At 42.5% G+C, this 17,962-nt stretch overlaps 1 protein-coding gene across 3 annotated transcripts in view; it reads left to right on the top strand.

The window, feature by feature from the left end:
• The first annotated feature begins 3,421 nt into the window (after positions 1–3,421).
• Positions 3,422–17,962, top strand: part of ammecr1 (AMMECR nuclear protein 1) — a 51,449-nt gene continuing 36,908 nt past the window's right edge. Inside the window, exons 1-3 of one of the 3 annotated variants that reach the window (XM_018752094.2) lie at positions 3,432–3,499; positions 3,626–3,699; positions 12,599–14,373. In XM_018752094.2, the coding sequence (XP_018607610.1) occupies positions 13,928–14,373 (446 nt within the window). In that variant the 5' untranslated portion in view covers positions 3,432–3,499; positions 3,626–3,699; positions 12,599–13,927. Of the gene's footprint in view, positions 3,700–12,438; positions 12,468–12,598; positions 14,374–17,962 lie in introns of those variants that run through there. The other 2 variants (XM_018752093.2, XM_018752095.2) reach the window with 2 other exon arrangements.

The raw sequence follows: 17,962 nt of genomic DNA, 5'->3' as shown, positions 1-17,962 counted from the left end.
CTCCTGCTGTTCCATTTTAGCACAGGTATGATCATACACAACCTTTTTCAGCATGCAGTGGATCATTAATATTCCATAGCAGTTAATTTACTGTGAACTTTAATGCTTTTTTCAATCAAGCCTTCTTGATCTGTTAGTTTAATGAATGCAAGTAAAGATATCCAGAGCATAACTGCTGTTGCATTGAATGCTTAATTTTGCCTTGAGCATTACTGATACACAACGGTTTTGTAAATATGTGTGTGCCCCCCATGCAAGAAAAGGAAATTCGGGAGGGAAGTGTGGAACTGAAGGAGGCCATGAGGATTTCGCCGTCCCCACCGCGTTCGACAGCTTCCAATGCCATTTGTGATTAATTTTGCCCTTTCTGAATAAATGAATAAAAAGGAGCTTTTCAACCACCCATCAGATTTTTGTTGACAGGGTAGAAAGTACTCCTTCCAATATTGCTGGAGGTCACTGGTGCTTGATCTGTAATTGCAAATGACTATCCCAGGGTGGTTTGCATAATGGAAAATACAAATCACACCATTACTAAGCAAGTGACTGTCTTTCCAAAAGTGAGTTGTAAAGAGGATGGCTGGGAGAGTAGTGGTTGGAGCTGCTGCCTTTAGATCCAAAGGTCACAGGCTTGAGTCTCACATCCAGCTGTAGTACCCTTGAGTAAGGTACTTACCTAAATTGCTCTAATAACAGCACCCAGCTGTACAAATGCGTCAATAACTGTCGGTAGATTAATGTCATAAGCTGAGTTGGACAACCGCCAGACCCCTTCGCTCGTCTACCTCTGCTCGATTGGTGGTCCTGCGCATGAAAGGTAAAGCATGGAGGTTCTCGGTTATGGCTCCATTGTGGTGGAGAAACCTTCCCTTCTCACTCAGAACTGCTGAAACTCTGTCTACATTCAAGAAGGTTCTGAAAAGTCACCTTTTCCAGACTCATTTCGCCCAAGATCTCTCCAGCTCATGTACAGTGTAAATGTTCATGCACCGTAACTTCATGAGCATCACCAGATAAGCCTTTACACAGCTGCTACTCTGGCATTGTATATCATTGTTTGTGTATCTTATTAAAATATATATATGTATAAATAAATTTTTAAAAATTTTGGTAGGAGGTTATCAGGATTCATCTATCCTGCGTTTTATGCACCTACTTGAGCGATGAACATCGGTGCATCAAGTGGAAAGTAATAAACTAGGTTTACTTAAGAATCACATGTCTGCAACTGTCTCTTTCTCCTAATGTAGTGTACAAATTTGTATTTTCGTTGAAATGTAAGTCGCTTTGGAAAAAAGCATCTGCTAAATGAATAAATGTAAATGTAAAAGTGTTTGCTAGATAAATTAATGTGAAGTCTCTTTCCAGGAGAGCAATCATGCTGAATTTTTAGAGGAAATCTGATTGTATTTTCATATACACTGAGAAGAAAAAGACTAGAGCATTGTTGGCACCCCTCACAGTTTATTTGAAATGAAGTGATTACTGGACTCGGTACAATCGACTAATCTGTTAAGTACCGAACGGTAAAGCAAAGAAACATTAATGAAAGAAAATGAATCGTTTCAAAGAAATCCTTCAGGATACACTTGAATGTACTGTACCTTGGAGTGATTTTAATTCAGGAGCGTTCCTTAAGCGCTTGATTTCATGCTGACATTTCCTATACGAATGTCCTTAACCGAATTTCAGGCGTCATTCAGTACATGTAGCTTTATATTTGGAAACGATTAGAGCGGGAAAAAAAAAATGGATGTTGAGTCATCGCAAATTCAAAGCACCGCTGAAGACGATTAGTCCTTCTTTCCCCCTAAAGTTTGCTGGCTAGTGCAGGGCCTGGCCTTGGAGTTAACGGAGCCTCTGCGTTTATATACTCTATATCCTTCGCTCTTCAGGGAGCTGCTAGCGAAAGCAACCTGTTCGTAATCCCTGATCCACACGCACACAAACAGCCAGAGCTGCACCTGGCAGGTAGAGATATTTTCAGATGACGTGTTTCTCTGCCTCTTCCCTTATCGGACCAAGAGGCCTCTCCAGTTTTAGGCACCTGCATTTTAAGTGGCCTTTTGCTCATTACTGCTTTAGAAGTCAATGACATGTTGTGTAGGATGGCATCCCCCCCCCCCCCCCCCCACACACACACATTGTTTTGTAAAATTTCAAGTCCAAGACATTTATGTTACTTCATTTATCAGACACTTTTCTCCAAAATGACTTCCAATGAACTCTACGTAGTGTTATCAGCCCACACACCTTATTCACCGTGGTGACTTACACTGCTAGATACACTACTTACAATGGACCACTCATCCCTACATCAGTGGAACACACACACTCTCTCTGTCACTTACACACTACGGGTGAACCTGAACAGCATGGCTTTCAGCTGTGGGAGGAAACCAGAGCACCCAAGGACTTACACTTCTAGATACACTACTTACACTGGGTTACTCATCCATACATCAGTGGAACACACTCTCTCTGTCACACACACTATGGGGGGAACCTGAACAGCATATCTGTGGGAGAAAACCGGAGCACACAGAAGAAACCAGGGGGACGTGGAAAGACCTCAATGGTTTGGTCATTAATAACTCCTGTCCTCAAGGTCGTTTGCATTTACACATCAGAATCCAGTTCGCTGTAGTGAGATGCTCAAAAGTGGTTAATGTCCCCATGCAAGATTATTTTTACAGCTGGGTCCCTTAAACATGGTGGCACAGTGAGTAGCGCTGCTGTCTCCCAGCGGTGCCTGGGTGGGTGGTGTGAGAAGACGTGGGTTTGGTACCCACTGAGTATGTGTGGCGTTTGCATGGCTGCAATTTCACCACATGAATTGGAAGTGTTTTTTGTTACTTAAATAGTAAATGCCTTTTAAACAGTTTTTACAAGCTCAGAAAGTCCTATGCTGTATTACTGTTGCAGCCTACAGACACTTTTTAAAAATATTGTAACGACCCACGTTACTGCTTTAATGTAAATAGTTGCATTATGGGAAATCTGTAAATAATGTCCGTAACCGCTGGGGTTACGTCGGGGGGAAATGGTGGGTTGACTGGCTGCCATTGTGTTAAGGAGAGCTTAGGGGCGCTAAGGCAGACTGGCTGTAAGCGCAGGTCTTGGAGGAAAAGGGGTCTTCGGACCGAGAGCATTATTCCCTTTGTGTTGGTGTTCAAATAAACCGTTCGTTATGAACGCTGCCTCCGCGTCCTCCTTCGCCCCATCCAAACCCACGGCGCTGCGCGCCACAATATTTTTAAATGAGAACGCATCTATTTAAAGGAGCACCTCCTCCCCTCCAATCAGTCCTCTGATTATTTGGCGGTATTTCAAGATGAGACGAAAGGGTTAATCGGGTAAACCTCGGGGGTGGGGGGGGTCGTCTTGCTTTGAGGCACGTGGCTCCGCTCCACGCTCGAGCCCACGCGCCGTGCCGTCCCGCTGATTCTATCCCCTAAGACACCTTTGGCAAAGCCTGATGTCCACGTTTTTTTCTCAGGTTGTAGCGCAGTTTTTAGGACACTGTTCGTGTTCTTCTAATGGGGATTGACGAAAACGCAAAATGGCGCTTTTTTTTGAATGGCTCAATAAATATTTAGTGTTTTATTCCTGCGTTTCACCGTAGCCCGGGCCGGGGGCGGCCGGAGAAGAGTGTTGGACGGGGGGAGTGTCGCCTGTGTGTCCACTCAGTGTCACACGGTAAGAAGTGGACTAAGCGTCCTTCGCCTCACACTGAGTCACAGGCCATTAGAACAGAGTAAAAGTCTCCTGACAGGATACAGGGGCCGCGAGCCACCGGCTTCCCGCTCCATCGTTTCCGATTCTTGTCGGAGGGGAAGTGGCGCGAATAATATGGAGCTGTGCGCGTGTGTGCCCCGCGCGTTCAGATGAAGCACGAGCTTGTTCTTTAAAATTCATCATGGGCAAATTGGCATTTTTTTCTGAACTAAATGTAACTGTTATTGTGTCATAACTGATTTCCTACCGTTTTTCTCTTAAGCCTTAAACTTCTGACACACAGGAGTGCCAGAGAGGTTTTGCATCGTATTTATTTCTCATTTCTGATTGAATGTTTCTTTACATTATCTGTAATGATGATGATGATGATAGATAATTATAGTAAGATGATAATAGTTGGTTAACAATCCCTTACTGAACATCCTGCGGCAGTATTGTGTACTACTGTAGAGTTCGTGATTGTTGTCTTACATTCTCGAAGGTTAGAGTTCAGACACTTTTACCCTGATACAGTAAAAATACCATGGTGTATAAATGTTTAAATCATTGTAAAGTTCATCTAACACTGTAAGTCAACCTGGACTAAGCCTAAGGTGTCAGATAAGTTATTAAAAAAATCAAGCATGATTTTCACATGTATCTATGTCTCTTTATATTTAATATTGTAAAAAACAAGTGTTGATATTTGAAGGTACTGTGGCAGTTTTCTCCTTGAAATGTGGAGTTCAAGTTGTGTTTCCAGATCACGCTGCATAAAAGTTGAATTTAATACAATTCTGTATTGGGTTGAATTAATTTTAATCTCTATATATCTATGTGTGTGTGTGTGTGTGTGTGTGTGTGTGTGTGTGTGTGTGTGTGTATATATATATATATATATATATATTTCTTTAATTACTTAATTTACTACATTTTTACTCAACCAGGGCCTTGTTTTCTCGGTACATTTGTGTTTATATTCATTATATTTTTACTTGACCCTATTAGGTCCAAGAAATACAGGAACTGGATCCCAAAATCTGAAGTGAGATTTTGAGAAATTCCCTTTACATTCCAGTAGTGTGTGCCTTCACATGTTGTGTGCTCTTGGTTGAATATTAAAATCTATTGTCATTTTAGCCCAATAATTTATACAGATGTACAGAGGCAAGAGTTATAAAACCATTGTTGGTATTGAGGTGTAATAAAATCATAGTCTTTCTTTCACCACTATAATGAAATAGGGGTATAGACTTCATCTTTACATCCATCCATCCGTTTTCATTAACTGTTTGTCCTGGTCAGGGTCGTGGGGGTCCAGAGCCTATCCCGGGGCCACTGGCTGCAAGGCTGAGGGGGGGGTACACCCTGGGTGGCATGCCAGACCATTGCAGGGTTGCCACACACGCACACTCACTCACACAGTTATACAGTACGGACAATTCAGCATCACCAGTCCACCTGAACTGCATGTCTTTGGGCACTGGGAGGAAACCAGAGCACCTGGAGGAAACCCACACAGAAACGGGGAGAACATGCAAACTCCACACAGACGGAGCCGGAGAAATTGGGTTCAGTCGGACGCTGTGGAAAGGCAGCGCTACTCGCAATGCCACTGTGTTTTTATAAACACAATCAAATATTTCTAGTAAGCGTAAACCACTGTTAAGTAACTATACGTTTCTGCTAGAAAAATTTGAACAGCTGTTCTCCATTTACCTGAAGTATATATGCTGTTGAAGCTGCCCAGATCCCTATGGTTTTAAATACAGCAGTTTGTTTTTCTACATTATATTAACTAAACTATTTGTATTTATGAATTCAGAACAAATCAGCTTACTATTAATTTTATTGTTTGATAACTAATTGTACTATCTTGCTAACAGATAATGGAATTGGACAGTAACCTGCACTGTTATATGAAATACCACCCAGCAAAATAAAAAATTATTTAATACACATGAAATTGAAAAGCAGTTGTATAACTTAAATAGTGAAGAACAACATTATTTTACAAAATATGACACTGGCTTTTACCTTTTTACAGATCGGTGTGACACATCAGAAATATCCTGCATTCAAAGCGCATCAACCTGTTTCATAAAGGGACTCAACTGGTGCATTGGATCCGCATTCAGAGCACATTAAAGGCTGATATTAATGCAGATTGTTACCACACACCCTGCAGGTCTTTGTTTCTAGACTAGTCACATCTGAAGCTGTTCTTTATGTGTTCTCTACATCGCATTATCCAGCAAAGAAGCAGTGCTTCACAGGGACTCATTGCACAATTGTAGTCTGGCTATGGATTTTCTGGGATTTATTGCAATCTGTTCTGGAATGCAGGCAATATGCCCCCTTTTAGATGCATTGGTCGCAATATCTGTAAAATGATTTAATGTGGCAAAAGGGGAAAATGTTGAAAATCACAGCACATGCCAAACAAGGAAAAATAAACTCAGAAAAGAGCAGTAGTAAAGAGTTTGAGCTCACTGACCAGGATGGATGGACAGTTACAGGTGCTTAGTTGCTAAATAGTACAAAACAACAGCCTTAAAAAATCAACACAGAAATCAAAACAATCTGAACTTATGTTACTGTGAGCTTCACAAAGCTGTATTTAGGAATAGTGCAGACAAAAAAAACTCAACCTGGAGCAATGAGCACAAAACCTTAAAACCCTGAGTAGTAAAATTATTGTGCTCTACTGAGTTTCCTTTACACTGTTTTGATATGCTGACAGGTGAGAAAGCCAAAGGATACCTTTAACATGCATACAGAATGTTGTCAACTGTTAAGTATGATGGTGGACCTGAAACTTTATGGCAGTCATGTTGTGGGAGTTAACAGGCCTCATGACTGCTCTGCACAGTGATACAGTGACTAAGATATTTGAAGCCATATTACATTATTATCTTCCTTCTCTTATGAAGATTAAGTAATTATTGCAGATGCAATGTGGTTTTTTTTTTTAGCATTTCACTCTCAGTTTTCATTCTTCTTGAAGCCTCTGTAATCCTTTATCAGGGAGGAAATGATTTGAATCATGTAAATTAAGCATGTATATTTCTTTTAGAAAAGCAGAGAAGGCTGTCTTATTCCCATAGTTTATTAATATGTGTTATTACCTTGCTTATGTTGCTACAATTAAGCTGACCATGCTTATCGATGGTACTGGTATGAAAAATGAAGGTCACCTCATGTTCAGTATTTATATTTTTGTTTGACATCTGTGTATTCTGTATTTATTTGCAGTACAATTTAATTGATAATGATTAAATTTATTATCCATCATTCAGATGGCTATAATGGCTGTAATTTAATACGCTGTAGTTGTTGCATGAAAGATATCACCTTAGACACTTTTTTTAATTCAGCGTTGAATATTTTGGTTCATTCTGGCTTTGATTAATATTTTTAGCATTTTGTGTGGATAAAAGGATAGAGCAATCCAATTTCCACGCTATCTAAAAATAAATTTTAAAAAACGTGAAACACCATGGTGTCGGAATAAAGCCTTGCTAAAAAAATCAAGTTTTGTAGGCTGTCAGAGTTGTAGGTGGCGCTTGCATCTTTTCTTGACTAAATAGTGGTTCACCTCTTGCTATTCTGTAGTCAAAATACATTTGGATGCTCTCATACCTTTTACAATGAAGCTCATGTGACTGGTGGGTCAACATGGTGATGACGTTCATGGGTACAGGAATACTGTACATTGCAGGCCCCAGTGCTGCTAATGTTGCAGGAGGTAACTCATGCTTGTGGAGGTGTCTGTCTGATGGAGGAGAAAGGATTAAGAATCCAGGTTTTCAGTGGGAGGTGGGGGGAGACTTGACTACAATCCCAGGGATCTTCAGAGGTAGTGGAAACCTATATTTAATGGATCTTGGTTCTGCTTCATTTTTGTACCTTGATTTCACCATGACAGAATGTGTAGCAATGGCAGCTGGTCCTACTGTGTTCACATGAATGCCTCTGAAATCAGGCGTGGGGAACGAAGGTTCACACTGTGATCCCGATGTCACAACGTGGTACCGTGTTGTCAAGTGATACACAAAAGTGGAATAGTTGCTGTAATTCTCAACCACATCTGCATGTCCATCAACAGCAAAAGCATGGAACCCCCCAAATACATGGCTTTATTGGAGTTCCTTTAATGGTTTACATGTATAATCAGGGACACAGCCTGATACATGGTTCTACACATCAGCTCAGTAACATTCAGTGTTTGACCCATTTCATGGGCTGCAATGGATGAAATGTGTTGTGAGGGTATTTCCCCTGCTTCCTCACGCTGGAAAAATAAGCAAGAGGGTACATAGAGCTGTAAACCTCTGGTTATTTACAATATTAATTACTGCTCATTTTTATGTAAGGTTCTGGTGTCCCTTTTTAATTAAAGTTAACTTGTGTTATCACATATGTATTGATTTATAGAACATTTGTACATAGCACAATGTATAGCCCTATTTTTGTGACCCTTTGATTTTATTTAATATACTATCAACATAAAAGTGCAAAACATAATCATAACACCTTGATGCTATGGAAATTTAGTATATAAAAATGAAACAATATGAATGACAGTGATTATGACTTGAAAAGAGATTGAAATTTTTCTGGCTTCTGCGCCATAAATCTTTGCTGTTCCTTAAGTTGCCTGCAGACACACCAGGTGGTTATTACATTTTTTCCCATATGAGGCACCGGTGTTCATACCCATACGCTTTACCACAAAGGCAAAAAACCTGTCCTCGGCCGATGTCACCGCAGCCACAATCACTTCCTAGAATGCACTACACAACCCTTGTTATTTAAAAACAGAAAATAGAATTTGATTCCAAATATTATGTCGCACAATCCTATTTCACAAGTACACACAAAGAGACTTCTTGCTTACTTGTCCTCTCAGGATATTGTAATGCAGCAAGTTATGTGGAAATCGGCCCTACCATGCGGAAAGTCTGCTGATCGGTCACATTTTTGGTGCCGGGGGTGGGTGAATGGGGGAAGAGGGATGGTGAAAGGATGACGTGGAATAGCAAGGCATATATTTAGCGCCAGCTTTTAAAATGTAAATGTAAAGTGACACAATAAACATGGAAGTGAAACATCAAATGCACCTGAAAATTGTTTATGTTGTAGATGAGAATTGGGAAATGACAGAAAAGGATACACAGGGTATGATAACATGGTGGGAAAAAATGTTTAGGGAGGACATCTGAATCTTTTTTTCGGTGTGATTACAATAAATCAATAGCGTAAGGTGTTACTTTCCATTATACTGTATTTACACTATATTACTGTATTGAATTCAGCAGCCTTATCCAGAGTGATCTGCACTTCTTCTTTACCTGACGCTTTGTATGAGAAAGAGTTAATAGTTGAATTCTGTAAATATTCCCTGTTCATATCCAAAAAATACATGTGTCATTACGACAGATGGAGGAGGGGGAGGACTTGACAGAATTTGTCCTCGGTACAAATGAAGTTCTAACAAACCTATACAGTTCGGAGTTCATTGCACTTATTTCAGATTTAGAGTTAGAAAAACAGTTCTTTGTCATTATACACACATATGTACGCTTTTTGTACTTTTCTCAGAAGAATTTTCCTTAAAGTTCCATAGTTCACAGATTTTATATAGACATACTGCTCATGTTTACTACAGTTGCAGAGTAACCTTTATTTAAAGACTATATATGACTTTAACTGCTTATAGACACTGTTTCAGTGGGTGGAAACCAATACTCAAACTGATATCTAGAGAGTGGGGTGACACAGCATAGAAGCCTTTTCTTTTCATAGTCGTTAATTTATACCACTATGAAGTCCACACAGTTGCGAGTCCCCAATCGCTATGCTTTACTGCGCAGTTAAAAGGTTTTTATACCAGTAAATTGCTTCTGCTGCTTTAGTGTTCAGAGAACAATACTGGGAATGTGTTGTCTTTTTATTATATGTGGATTTTTTAAAGCAAACGTTGTACTTACATGTATATTTGTAAAAAGTACTCCTTATGTTTCTATTAAAATTCAAATTTTTAATTTTCACAATTCACACTGTTGACAATGATCTGTTGTGAGGTGCATTGGTAGTTAGCTGGATACATTAGGTAAAGATTTTTTGCAGTTATTATGCTATACACAAATGTAGGTTGCCTTTCATATGGGAAATACCACACACACACACACACACATTTTCAGAACCGCTTGTCCCATACGGGGTCACGGAGCCTACCCGGCAACACAGGGCGTAAGGCCGGAGGGGGAGGGGACACACCCAGGACGGGACGCCAGTCCGTCGCAAGGCACCCCAAGCGGGACTCGAACCCCAGACCCACCGGAGAGCAGGACTGTGGTCCAACCCACTGCACCACCACACCCCCTTGGGAAATACCAGTGAACCACATATTCCAATACATTAAAAACTAGTGACAACAATAAAATGAAATAGGCAGAAAAATGAGACATAGTTGTGGTCTTTATTTTATAGACCTCCGAATGGTACCATGTCTGTTTACCAATGCTGTACAGTATTATGAAGTGAGGACATTGATACAGGGACTGAAGACAAAACTTTGTGGCCTCAATAACTTCAGGACCATTTCAGGTTTCAAGGAGTCTCCATCACCTGGTGTCGTGTATACTGGCACAGAGGACAGCGGCATCTCTCTGTGCCCGAGGGCCACCGTGACTTCCACCATAAACTGGCCAGGACAGTGAGTGAGGTTAATTTCCATGCCTTGGGTAGCTAAAAAAAAGTTAAAATAACTCATAATTGCTCTTATGCTGTGGCCTAACTTTTATGGGGCTGGTTGCATTGGGAGAAATTACACACAGTTTTACACCGCTGGGTTTTGGCACAGCAATTTCGTGGTGAGATCATTGAGGTCTCCTTAGAGGAGAGCCCTATATGACTATGGTGAGCAAGAACAGGACAGGGAAAAAAAGAGATTATAAATCATGAGAAAGACCATATGGCTTGCGACAAGTGAGAGCAAACAATTTCTAGTCCCAGGTGACTCATCAGAGATTGCTGCAAGATCCTTGTGCATGCCACAGTTTACTTTGAAGATGCAATAACCACTGTAAAACTTGAACACATGCATTTTGAAATGTATTTAATTGGCTTTAAAAGGGGCTCATTTGTGTGTTTTTCCAGTCTTGTAAGAGTTGCAAAGACTTTGAAGCACTTGATGTTCATGAGGATTGCAATTAAATCATTTCCCATGACACGACTTCTTTACTTTTCTTCTATGTAGTATTTTTTCTTTGGTGTGAGGAGCGGCGCATTCTGCTGTTTGAGGATTTTAGGTAGGGGTCCTAACTTTTGTCCAGGAAAAGTATTTTGCTGTGATTGTGTCTGATCACTCCGACCGTGTAGTTGTCTTCTCCACATGACATTTTGCTGTGCAATAGCGCTGTACAGAATATGACTTTTAAGTATGACTGAGCAGATCCAACACTGTCTTGACTTCGTCGTGATCTTGATGGAACAGGATGAGGTGACTGAGACATTATTAGTCTGATGTGAGAACAACAGATGATACCACAAGAGAATTTGATACTACAGAAAATGTGCATCAGTGCCATTGAATGTATGCTCTAGATCTACAGACTTGACAGTAAACATGGGCCAGGTTTTTTCTTCTTATGAAGAACTCCAGTATTGACAAATATACTGTATAATGTCTTCTCTGCCTGTCCACATTGTCCGCATCTGAATAGCATAAATCAGTGATGGGAACCCTAGTTTTGTTCAGGGCCTTGTTTAGTTTATTTACTGCATTTATGACTTCATGAAGACAAACAAATACATTACATTCAGAGGGTTACACCATGTGATCCAGAAATGAACTGTTGATCTATTCAGTGGCCATTGGTTTTAATCTGGTAGCAAAGTGGTTAGAGCTACTACCTTTAGATCCAAAGGTTGCAGCTTTGATCCCCACCTCTGTCTGTAGTACCCTTGAGCCAGGTACTTACCATCAATTACTCCAGTAAAATTACCCAGCTGTATAAATGGGTAAATAATTCTAACCTTAACACTGTAAGTTGCTTTGGAGAAGTGCATCAGCTAAATATATAAATGTAATCTGAGCAAACATTTATATTTAACTTATACATGAGCATTAGCAAGCAAGTCTTCCCGACCACATTTGGTATCTTGACACCAGGCAGGCAGAGTTCTCCTCTCTTTATGATGAAAACCAAATCAAGTGTGTCGAATTGGACCGTAAGTGGAAGTACTTGTGATATAATCCAGCTCCCAAATTTACAAATGGTTGTTTGTAAAGAAGTGTATGTAATGTACCAAAACGAAAAGAAAAATATTGCTTTATTGTAGATATCCTTGTGCAGCGGCAACGTGGCAAGGACACAAGGAGAGTGCATCAGTTTCAGAGTCTGGGGGGAAGGCTCTTCATTAAGGTTCCTAACCTGCAGTATATTGTTCCAGTAAACTATCAAACGGGGACAACTGATACTTTCAACGTGTTAAGGCAATTTAATAAGAGCGCCTGTCTCTCCGGTACATTGTCACAAACTCTCAGCGGTGAACATCACCCAGATCAGCAGAAATCCATCGCTCCTTCAGCAGCGCCTCTGTGCCGCCCCACAGCTATGTGGCGCAGTTGTTAAGGAAGCTCACTGCCCAGGAGCTCCGGCTTTGCCCTTTTTTTCCCCAAACAACTTTTGTGCGAGAATATGAACGTCGGGCATCGTCAACGTGCTTCGTTTGTACAATCGGTGAGCGACAGAGAAGAGCCGCTACTCCCGTCGAGGCTCCAAAAGTGCGGGCAGCCGGTTTCACTGGGGATGTGTCTGAATCCGTTTGTAATGTAGTTTTGTAACGCGCTCTTGTTTTCTTTCTCTTGTAGAAACGAGACCGGGGACAAAGGGGCCAGACGATCATCATGCCTCCGATTTAGAGCTTAAAAAGCCCGGAGCGTACGCATGCGGTTCCGTCGCCGACGCGGCTTTTTGCGTAGACAGCGCCGAGAATCCCGCCGGAGGAGCCGCTGAGAGGAGCGCATTGTGCGTAAGAGGAGCCCGCAAAGTGCGTCCTGGATCCCGTGCTCTGCGTGGAAGAAGTGAATAAGGAGCTGTCGAATTTGGATGATCGCAGAGGGGGGTGTTTTTTCGCAGCAGAGTGGCTAACTGCGATTTGGCTGAAGACAGAAGGTGCGAGAGAGCGCCCGGCGAATGCCTTCATGCCGGATAGAACGAAATGCCATTATGACTCAAAATAAACGGATGACATCATTTAAACGAATATATAACAAACTTTCGCCGCTCTTCTGCAGACAGTGGGGTTTCAATAAAAAGCATTAACTACGCACTGAGCGGTGACTTTTGGGGGAGGAAAGGGCAGATGCAAATCAACCGGCTGCGGATTTTGAGAAGGAAAATGACTTGTTGTTGTTGTAGGCTGCAGATGTGCTCAGAAAAATAGGAGGCGTTGCTGCTCACGCCCGATCTGACTCCGCATCGGCTGTGGAGCGCAGAACACAGAAGGAGCGACCGAGCGAGCGAGCGACCGTTCGCGGAGACCTGGAAGTTTCGGATGCAAGTAAACAACTGGCGTGGGCTACTACATGTCACGGAACCTTATGTGCGGTTCGTGCTGAAGCGTATGGGTCCTGCGTGCTCAAGATCCCCACTCCCACACAACAGAATAATCGCTGTCTCTGCCGTGGTCGAAGAGTGCAGCGCAGCGCGGCTAGCGTTAGCGTTAGCTTCGCGGTCCTCGTCTGCCAGACCAGTTACCTTTGGCTTTGCTATACTTTAGCCGTCCTCGTCTTAGTTTATTTTGGATTCTGAATGACTCAAGGGAAAGCCGAGCGAGCCGCTCCTGCTGCGACCCGTGTTCGGTGAGGGGGGGGTCTCTCTAACCTTTGAATAATCTGGGCTCCATTGGAATTAGTGCGTTTTGTGCTAGTCCACAGCTGGCAAAGTCTCTGCGAAAAGAGCGTAAGCTCATTGCGTAAAGTACGCGCTCGGCGTAAAGGCGAGGGTCGGGTGACTTTGCAGTCTTTTTCTTCTCATCCCCGCCCTCGGCGGTCGGAGTGTAGGAAGTAACGTAAAGTACGCTGGGTGTCAGGCTTAGGAAAAGAGAGAAGGTGGAGCGCTGTACGTCGTACGTGCTGACGCAGTGGGATTTCTACGTCTGGTCGGCGTTTCACCCCGCCCCTCCCGCGCTGACGGCGATGGGTCGGAAGCGGTGTGTCGGTGCAGATTGTTCCAAGATGGCGGCGGGGTGTTGTGGGGTGAAGAAGCAGAAGCTGTCGGGGTCCCCTGGGTCGGGGGGCCCTGGCGGGGTGGGGAGCGGGGTAGCCGGGACGGGACATTGCGGCTCGGACTTGGGGATTGGTTCTTCGTCGACTGTGGCGGCGGCGGGCAGCGTGAATCGGGTGAATGGCCTTGGGGGTCCTGGGGGTAGTTGTAGCAGCAACAGCAACGCGTTGTCCCCAACTCCCGGAGGCTACAACTCCACCGGCCTCTCCCCGAATCTGAGCCCCGGATCCGGCTCCGGCAGCGGGGGCAGGAAGATGGTGGTTTCGGCGGAGATGTGTTGCTTCTGTTTCGACGTGCTTTATTGCCATCTGTACGGATACCAGCCACCCCGAACACCCAGGTTTACAAACGACCCTTAGTAAGTATGAGAACCACCAGAAAACTCGTCTCTGTTACACTAACCGATCCTTTATCATGTGGAACATCCTGTGAAACGCACAACTTATATACACTAGAAGCTGCCTGTCTATAATTGAGCTGCATTTTTCTGTTTTTTTCTGTCTCGCTGCATTTGTTTTGTTCGTCGAGAGTTTGACTGTGTGTTACATTCATTGCCCGATTTAAATAGCAGCGCCGAACGGAGTTGTTGGCTCTACGTGTCCGTTCTCTCAGTACGTCTGTTAAACTTAAACTGCTCCAAATCGACGAAAATCATGCCACTGACACCGGTGACACTAGTTCGCTTTTGTTTCATTTCATTCTAGATGTGAAATGCCACCATTCGGCAGCAGCGTAACAACACAAGTGCCCTTTAAAAGAGACATGTCGCTAGTGTGTGTTCAATCCAACGGGCGCGTGAGGTAACAGTTAACAAAAGTAATATCCCGACAGTGAATGAGGGAAATCCTCACTTAACGTGGGAAACATACGGTCTAACGTCAGTGTTTCTGTCCTTATATGATCGGTGTAGCGTTTTCTCCACCTTTCTCAATAACTTTTTGGAAACTTGACACTTTCTCTCTGCTTTCGATTCCTATGCAAGACAGCCTTCGACTCGTCTTCCCATGATTTTTACTCGATCGTCTGTTACTTATTTTAGCAGCGACAATACGATACAGAAAGCGGATATGAGTGTAAATCGGCGACCAACGGGGGGGAAAGGAAACGGTTGTATTTGTAACTTCTCCAGTCACGGTGTCTGTGTGAGGAAACGGTCGCCGATCGGTTGGGGCGGAAATTCTAGCGTCAGATTTGATGAATCATGTGGTCAGTGTGTTTTTTATTTTTGGTTAAGCGGTTGACAGAGGATGTAGAAGGACGGAGGCTCTTGACTTGTCGTCGAGTTGCGGCGTGAAGGCGGTGACCGTTCTCCGCCGGTAAACATGGCCGGCAGCTGCGCTCCCGCCACGGCCTCACAAAGAGCCTCCTTCCCGCCGTGGATGCGGCTCGCGCCGCTCCGCCGGACTTGCCCGGGAAACTTGTGCGCTTAACGCCCGCCGCTGTGGCGGGTATCGCCGTTTCCCACAATGCCGCGTTCGCCGTCTTCGCTCCGCCGTAACGGCGCTTTCATGGCGGAGGGTCTCCGGGTTCATTGTTCTCGAGACGGGTCGCCTCGAGCGCTCCTGCCGCGCGCCGCATTACCTTGTACAATACCTGGAACACGGTGAGATCGTGGTAAACGCGGTTAGAAGTGAAACGTGTTGGGTTCTTCGTGTGTGCGTTGAGAAATACTTTAGTGCTCTTTCAGCAAATAACGTCTGTTCTCGCTCATTTTTATGGGGAATGAAAAATTATTTTTGTTTCCCCCCTAATTGACTCCTGTTTCTTTTCAGCACGTTCAGTATATTTGTGGTGTTTAAGTTTTGTTTTAATGTTATATGTGCACTTTTTAATCAAGCTGTAGGAGGACAGCAGCTTTCTGTTTTTAATATGCGTTTTAATTTTAATCCCTGCGAAATATTAATTGAATGGATCCATCAAATTTACCTGAAGATTATGATGACCAGCTATGTGGAACAAATTTTTGTTAAATGAGGTGTTTTAATTTTGCTTTGTGGGGAAAAAAAAAAATAAGGCAGCATTTTTGTTATGCCACTACTCTTAGGACATTTTGGAAATTCAGTTGGTTGTGCTGGTTTTATCTACCATTCATCAACAGTGTGAATACAGGACATGTGTTCTACAAAAATGTTTACGACTGGTAGGCAAGATGTTATGTGTCTTGCAGGTTTTTGTATTTTTGTATTTCTTTAGACAGCCCTACGTTACTCTGGTGTTTCCTGTCAAACTACCTTTAATGCACTTGCATAACAATGGTTTGTAGCTCCTTGGAAAGCCTTTTTTCCCTCCACAGCTGAAACACACTCATGATCGCAGTCATGCCTGTACTGTTTCTGTGCAATTCTACTGTTCTGCTTAACATAGACGTATACCAAAGGGCTCTTTCCAACATATAATGACCTCTGACACATCTGGTACCCCACCAGGTCTCAAGATACAAGTGTCCACATCATGGGAAATTTGCTTAACTTTGTTCTGAAGAAGAGGCAAACAAATGAACTTCTAAGCGCAATTGACATATGGTCATTTTTTAAAGAGCAGTCCTTTTTTGAAATTATTATGTGGGGCTTGTTATTGTGAGCAAATGGACATGACCAGTTTGGTCCGATTGGAGGAAATCGGAGAAAATGCCTTGCCTTTTGCTGTGACTGAACCACACGTTTGGTTCCAGTCTCGGGATCAGCGTGGGATTTAAATGTAAAAATGTATGATTTATTCCCCTGGCTGGCACTCTTCTTCACAGCTTTCTTGGCACTAGTGGCAAAAATATAGTCCTTCCAATTAATGTAAACAGCACACATGAAATGAAGCGTTGCATTCTCTCCTTTTGCTTCATTTTGCTAGGTGCAAGTTAAATATCTTGGTAGAAATAGTGATGGTCTATATGACGATGATTCCCCCCCCCCCCCTTCCCTTCAATTGCATACAAAGGAAAGTTTGCCATTTGAAATGTGTGCAGTGTCTTCCATGATAAAATGTGTTAACTACATGCATTGTGTTCACTCACATCGGTACCTGCCTTTCACAGAGGTGGTTTCTTCTGTGTTTTAAACCAAAATGTGCCATCAGCTGGTGCGGTCTGGCCTTGTACACTTTCTTTCATACAGATGAATATGGGGAGAGGCAGGCTTCACATTTGGGTGGTTTGATGTCTTTAAGGTAATAATATGATTAACATACCCAGTATAAATGTATACATACCTATTCAAATGCCCCTTTGTTCATATTTCACTAACTGGTGAGTTGTGTCTCTTCTGTTAATGGATGTCAAAAGCAAGGGATAGCAGAGTAAATAGTTGGCTTTACGAAGTACAGTGTCATGTCAATATTAATGCAAGTGTTTGTTTGGAGATATAGCAGGAGATGCTGCTTCCTAGTTGATGCAGAAAGTGTAACATCTTAATGAATCTGAGTTCTTGTTACACTGTATGCTAATCCAAATAGTTGCACTAATATTTTGATTCTTTTTTTATTTAAAAAAATAGTTTACCAAGATAAGCAGTCACTCTTACAGTGTGAAAATACTAGACAACAGTAGAAATTCCATTGGACAAATGTACTCAAGTGATGAGATAAAAACTGGCCATCTTATTAGGTGAGTTGCACATGGCTGCCCAATATCTGTCAGTGGATACTAAACACAGAGGCACAGGCAGAGGATATCTCCACCTCTTTCGCTGTCATTAAGATGGCTTTATTGGTTCCACTTAATTTCATTTGGTTCTTTTGGACAGTTGTGATTTAATAGCACTGCTATTATTTTCCATCATCCTAATCATAAGTGAAGCTGCTGGGTAATGGTATATTATTGAAAGATACAGTCCACGGTAGCCAGATGGGGTGCTTATAAAGTCTTTTCCACCCAAACTGTTTCCTGAAATAATCTCAACATGATTAAATGCTTTAAAAATACATCTATGTGCATCATTAGTAGAGGTTTTCACATT

This window comes from Scleropages formosus, chromosome 4 (assembly GCF_900964775.1).
Source record: "Scleropages formosus chromosome 4, fSclFor1.1, whole genome shotgun sequence".
NCBI lineage: Eukaryota > Metazoa > Chordata > Actinopteri > Osteoglossiformes > Osteoglossidae > Scleropages > Scleropages formosus.
This window is presented reverse-complemented; position numbering and strand designations above follow the sequence as displayed.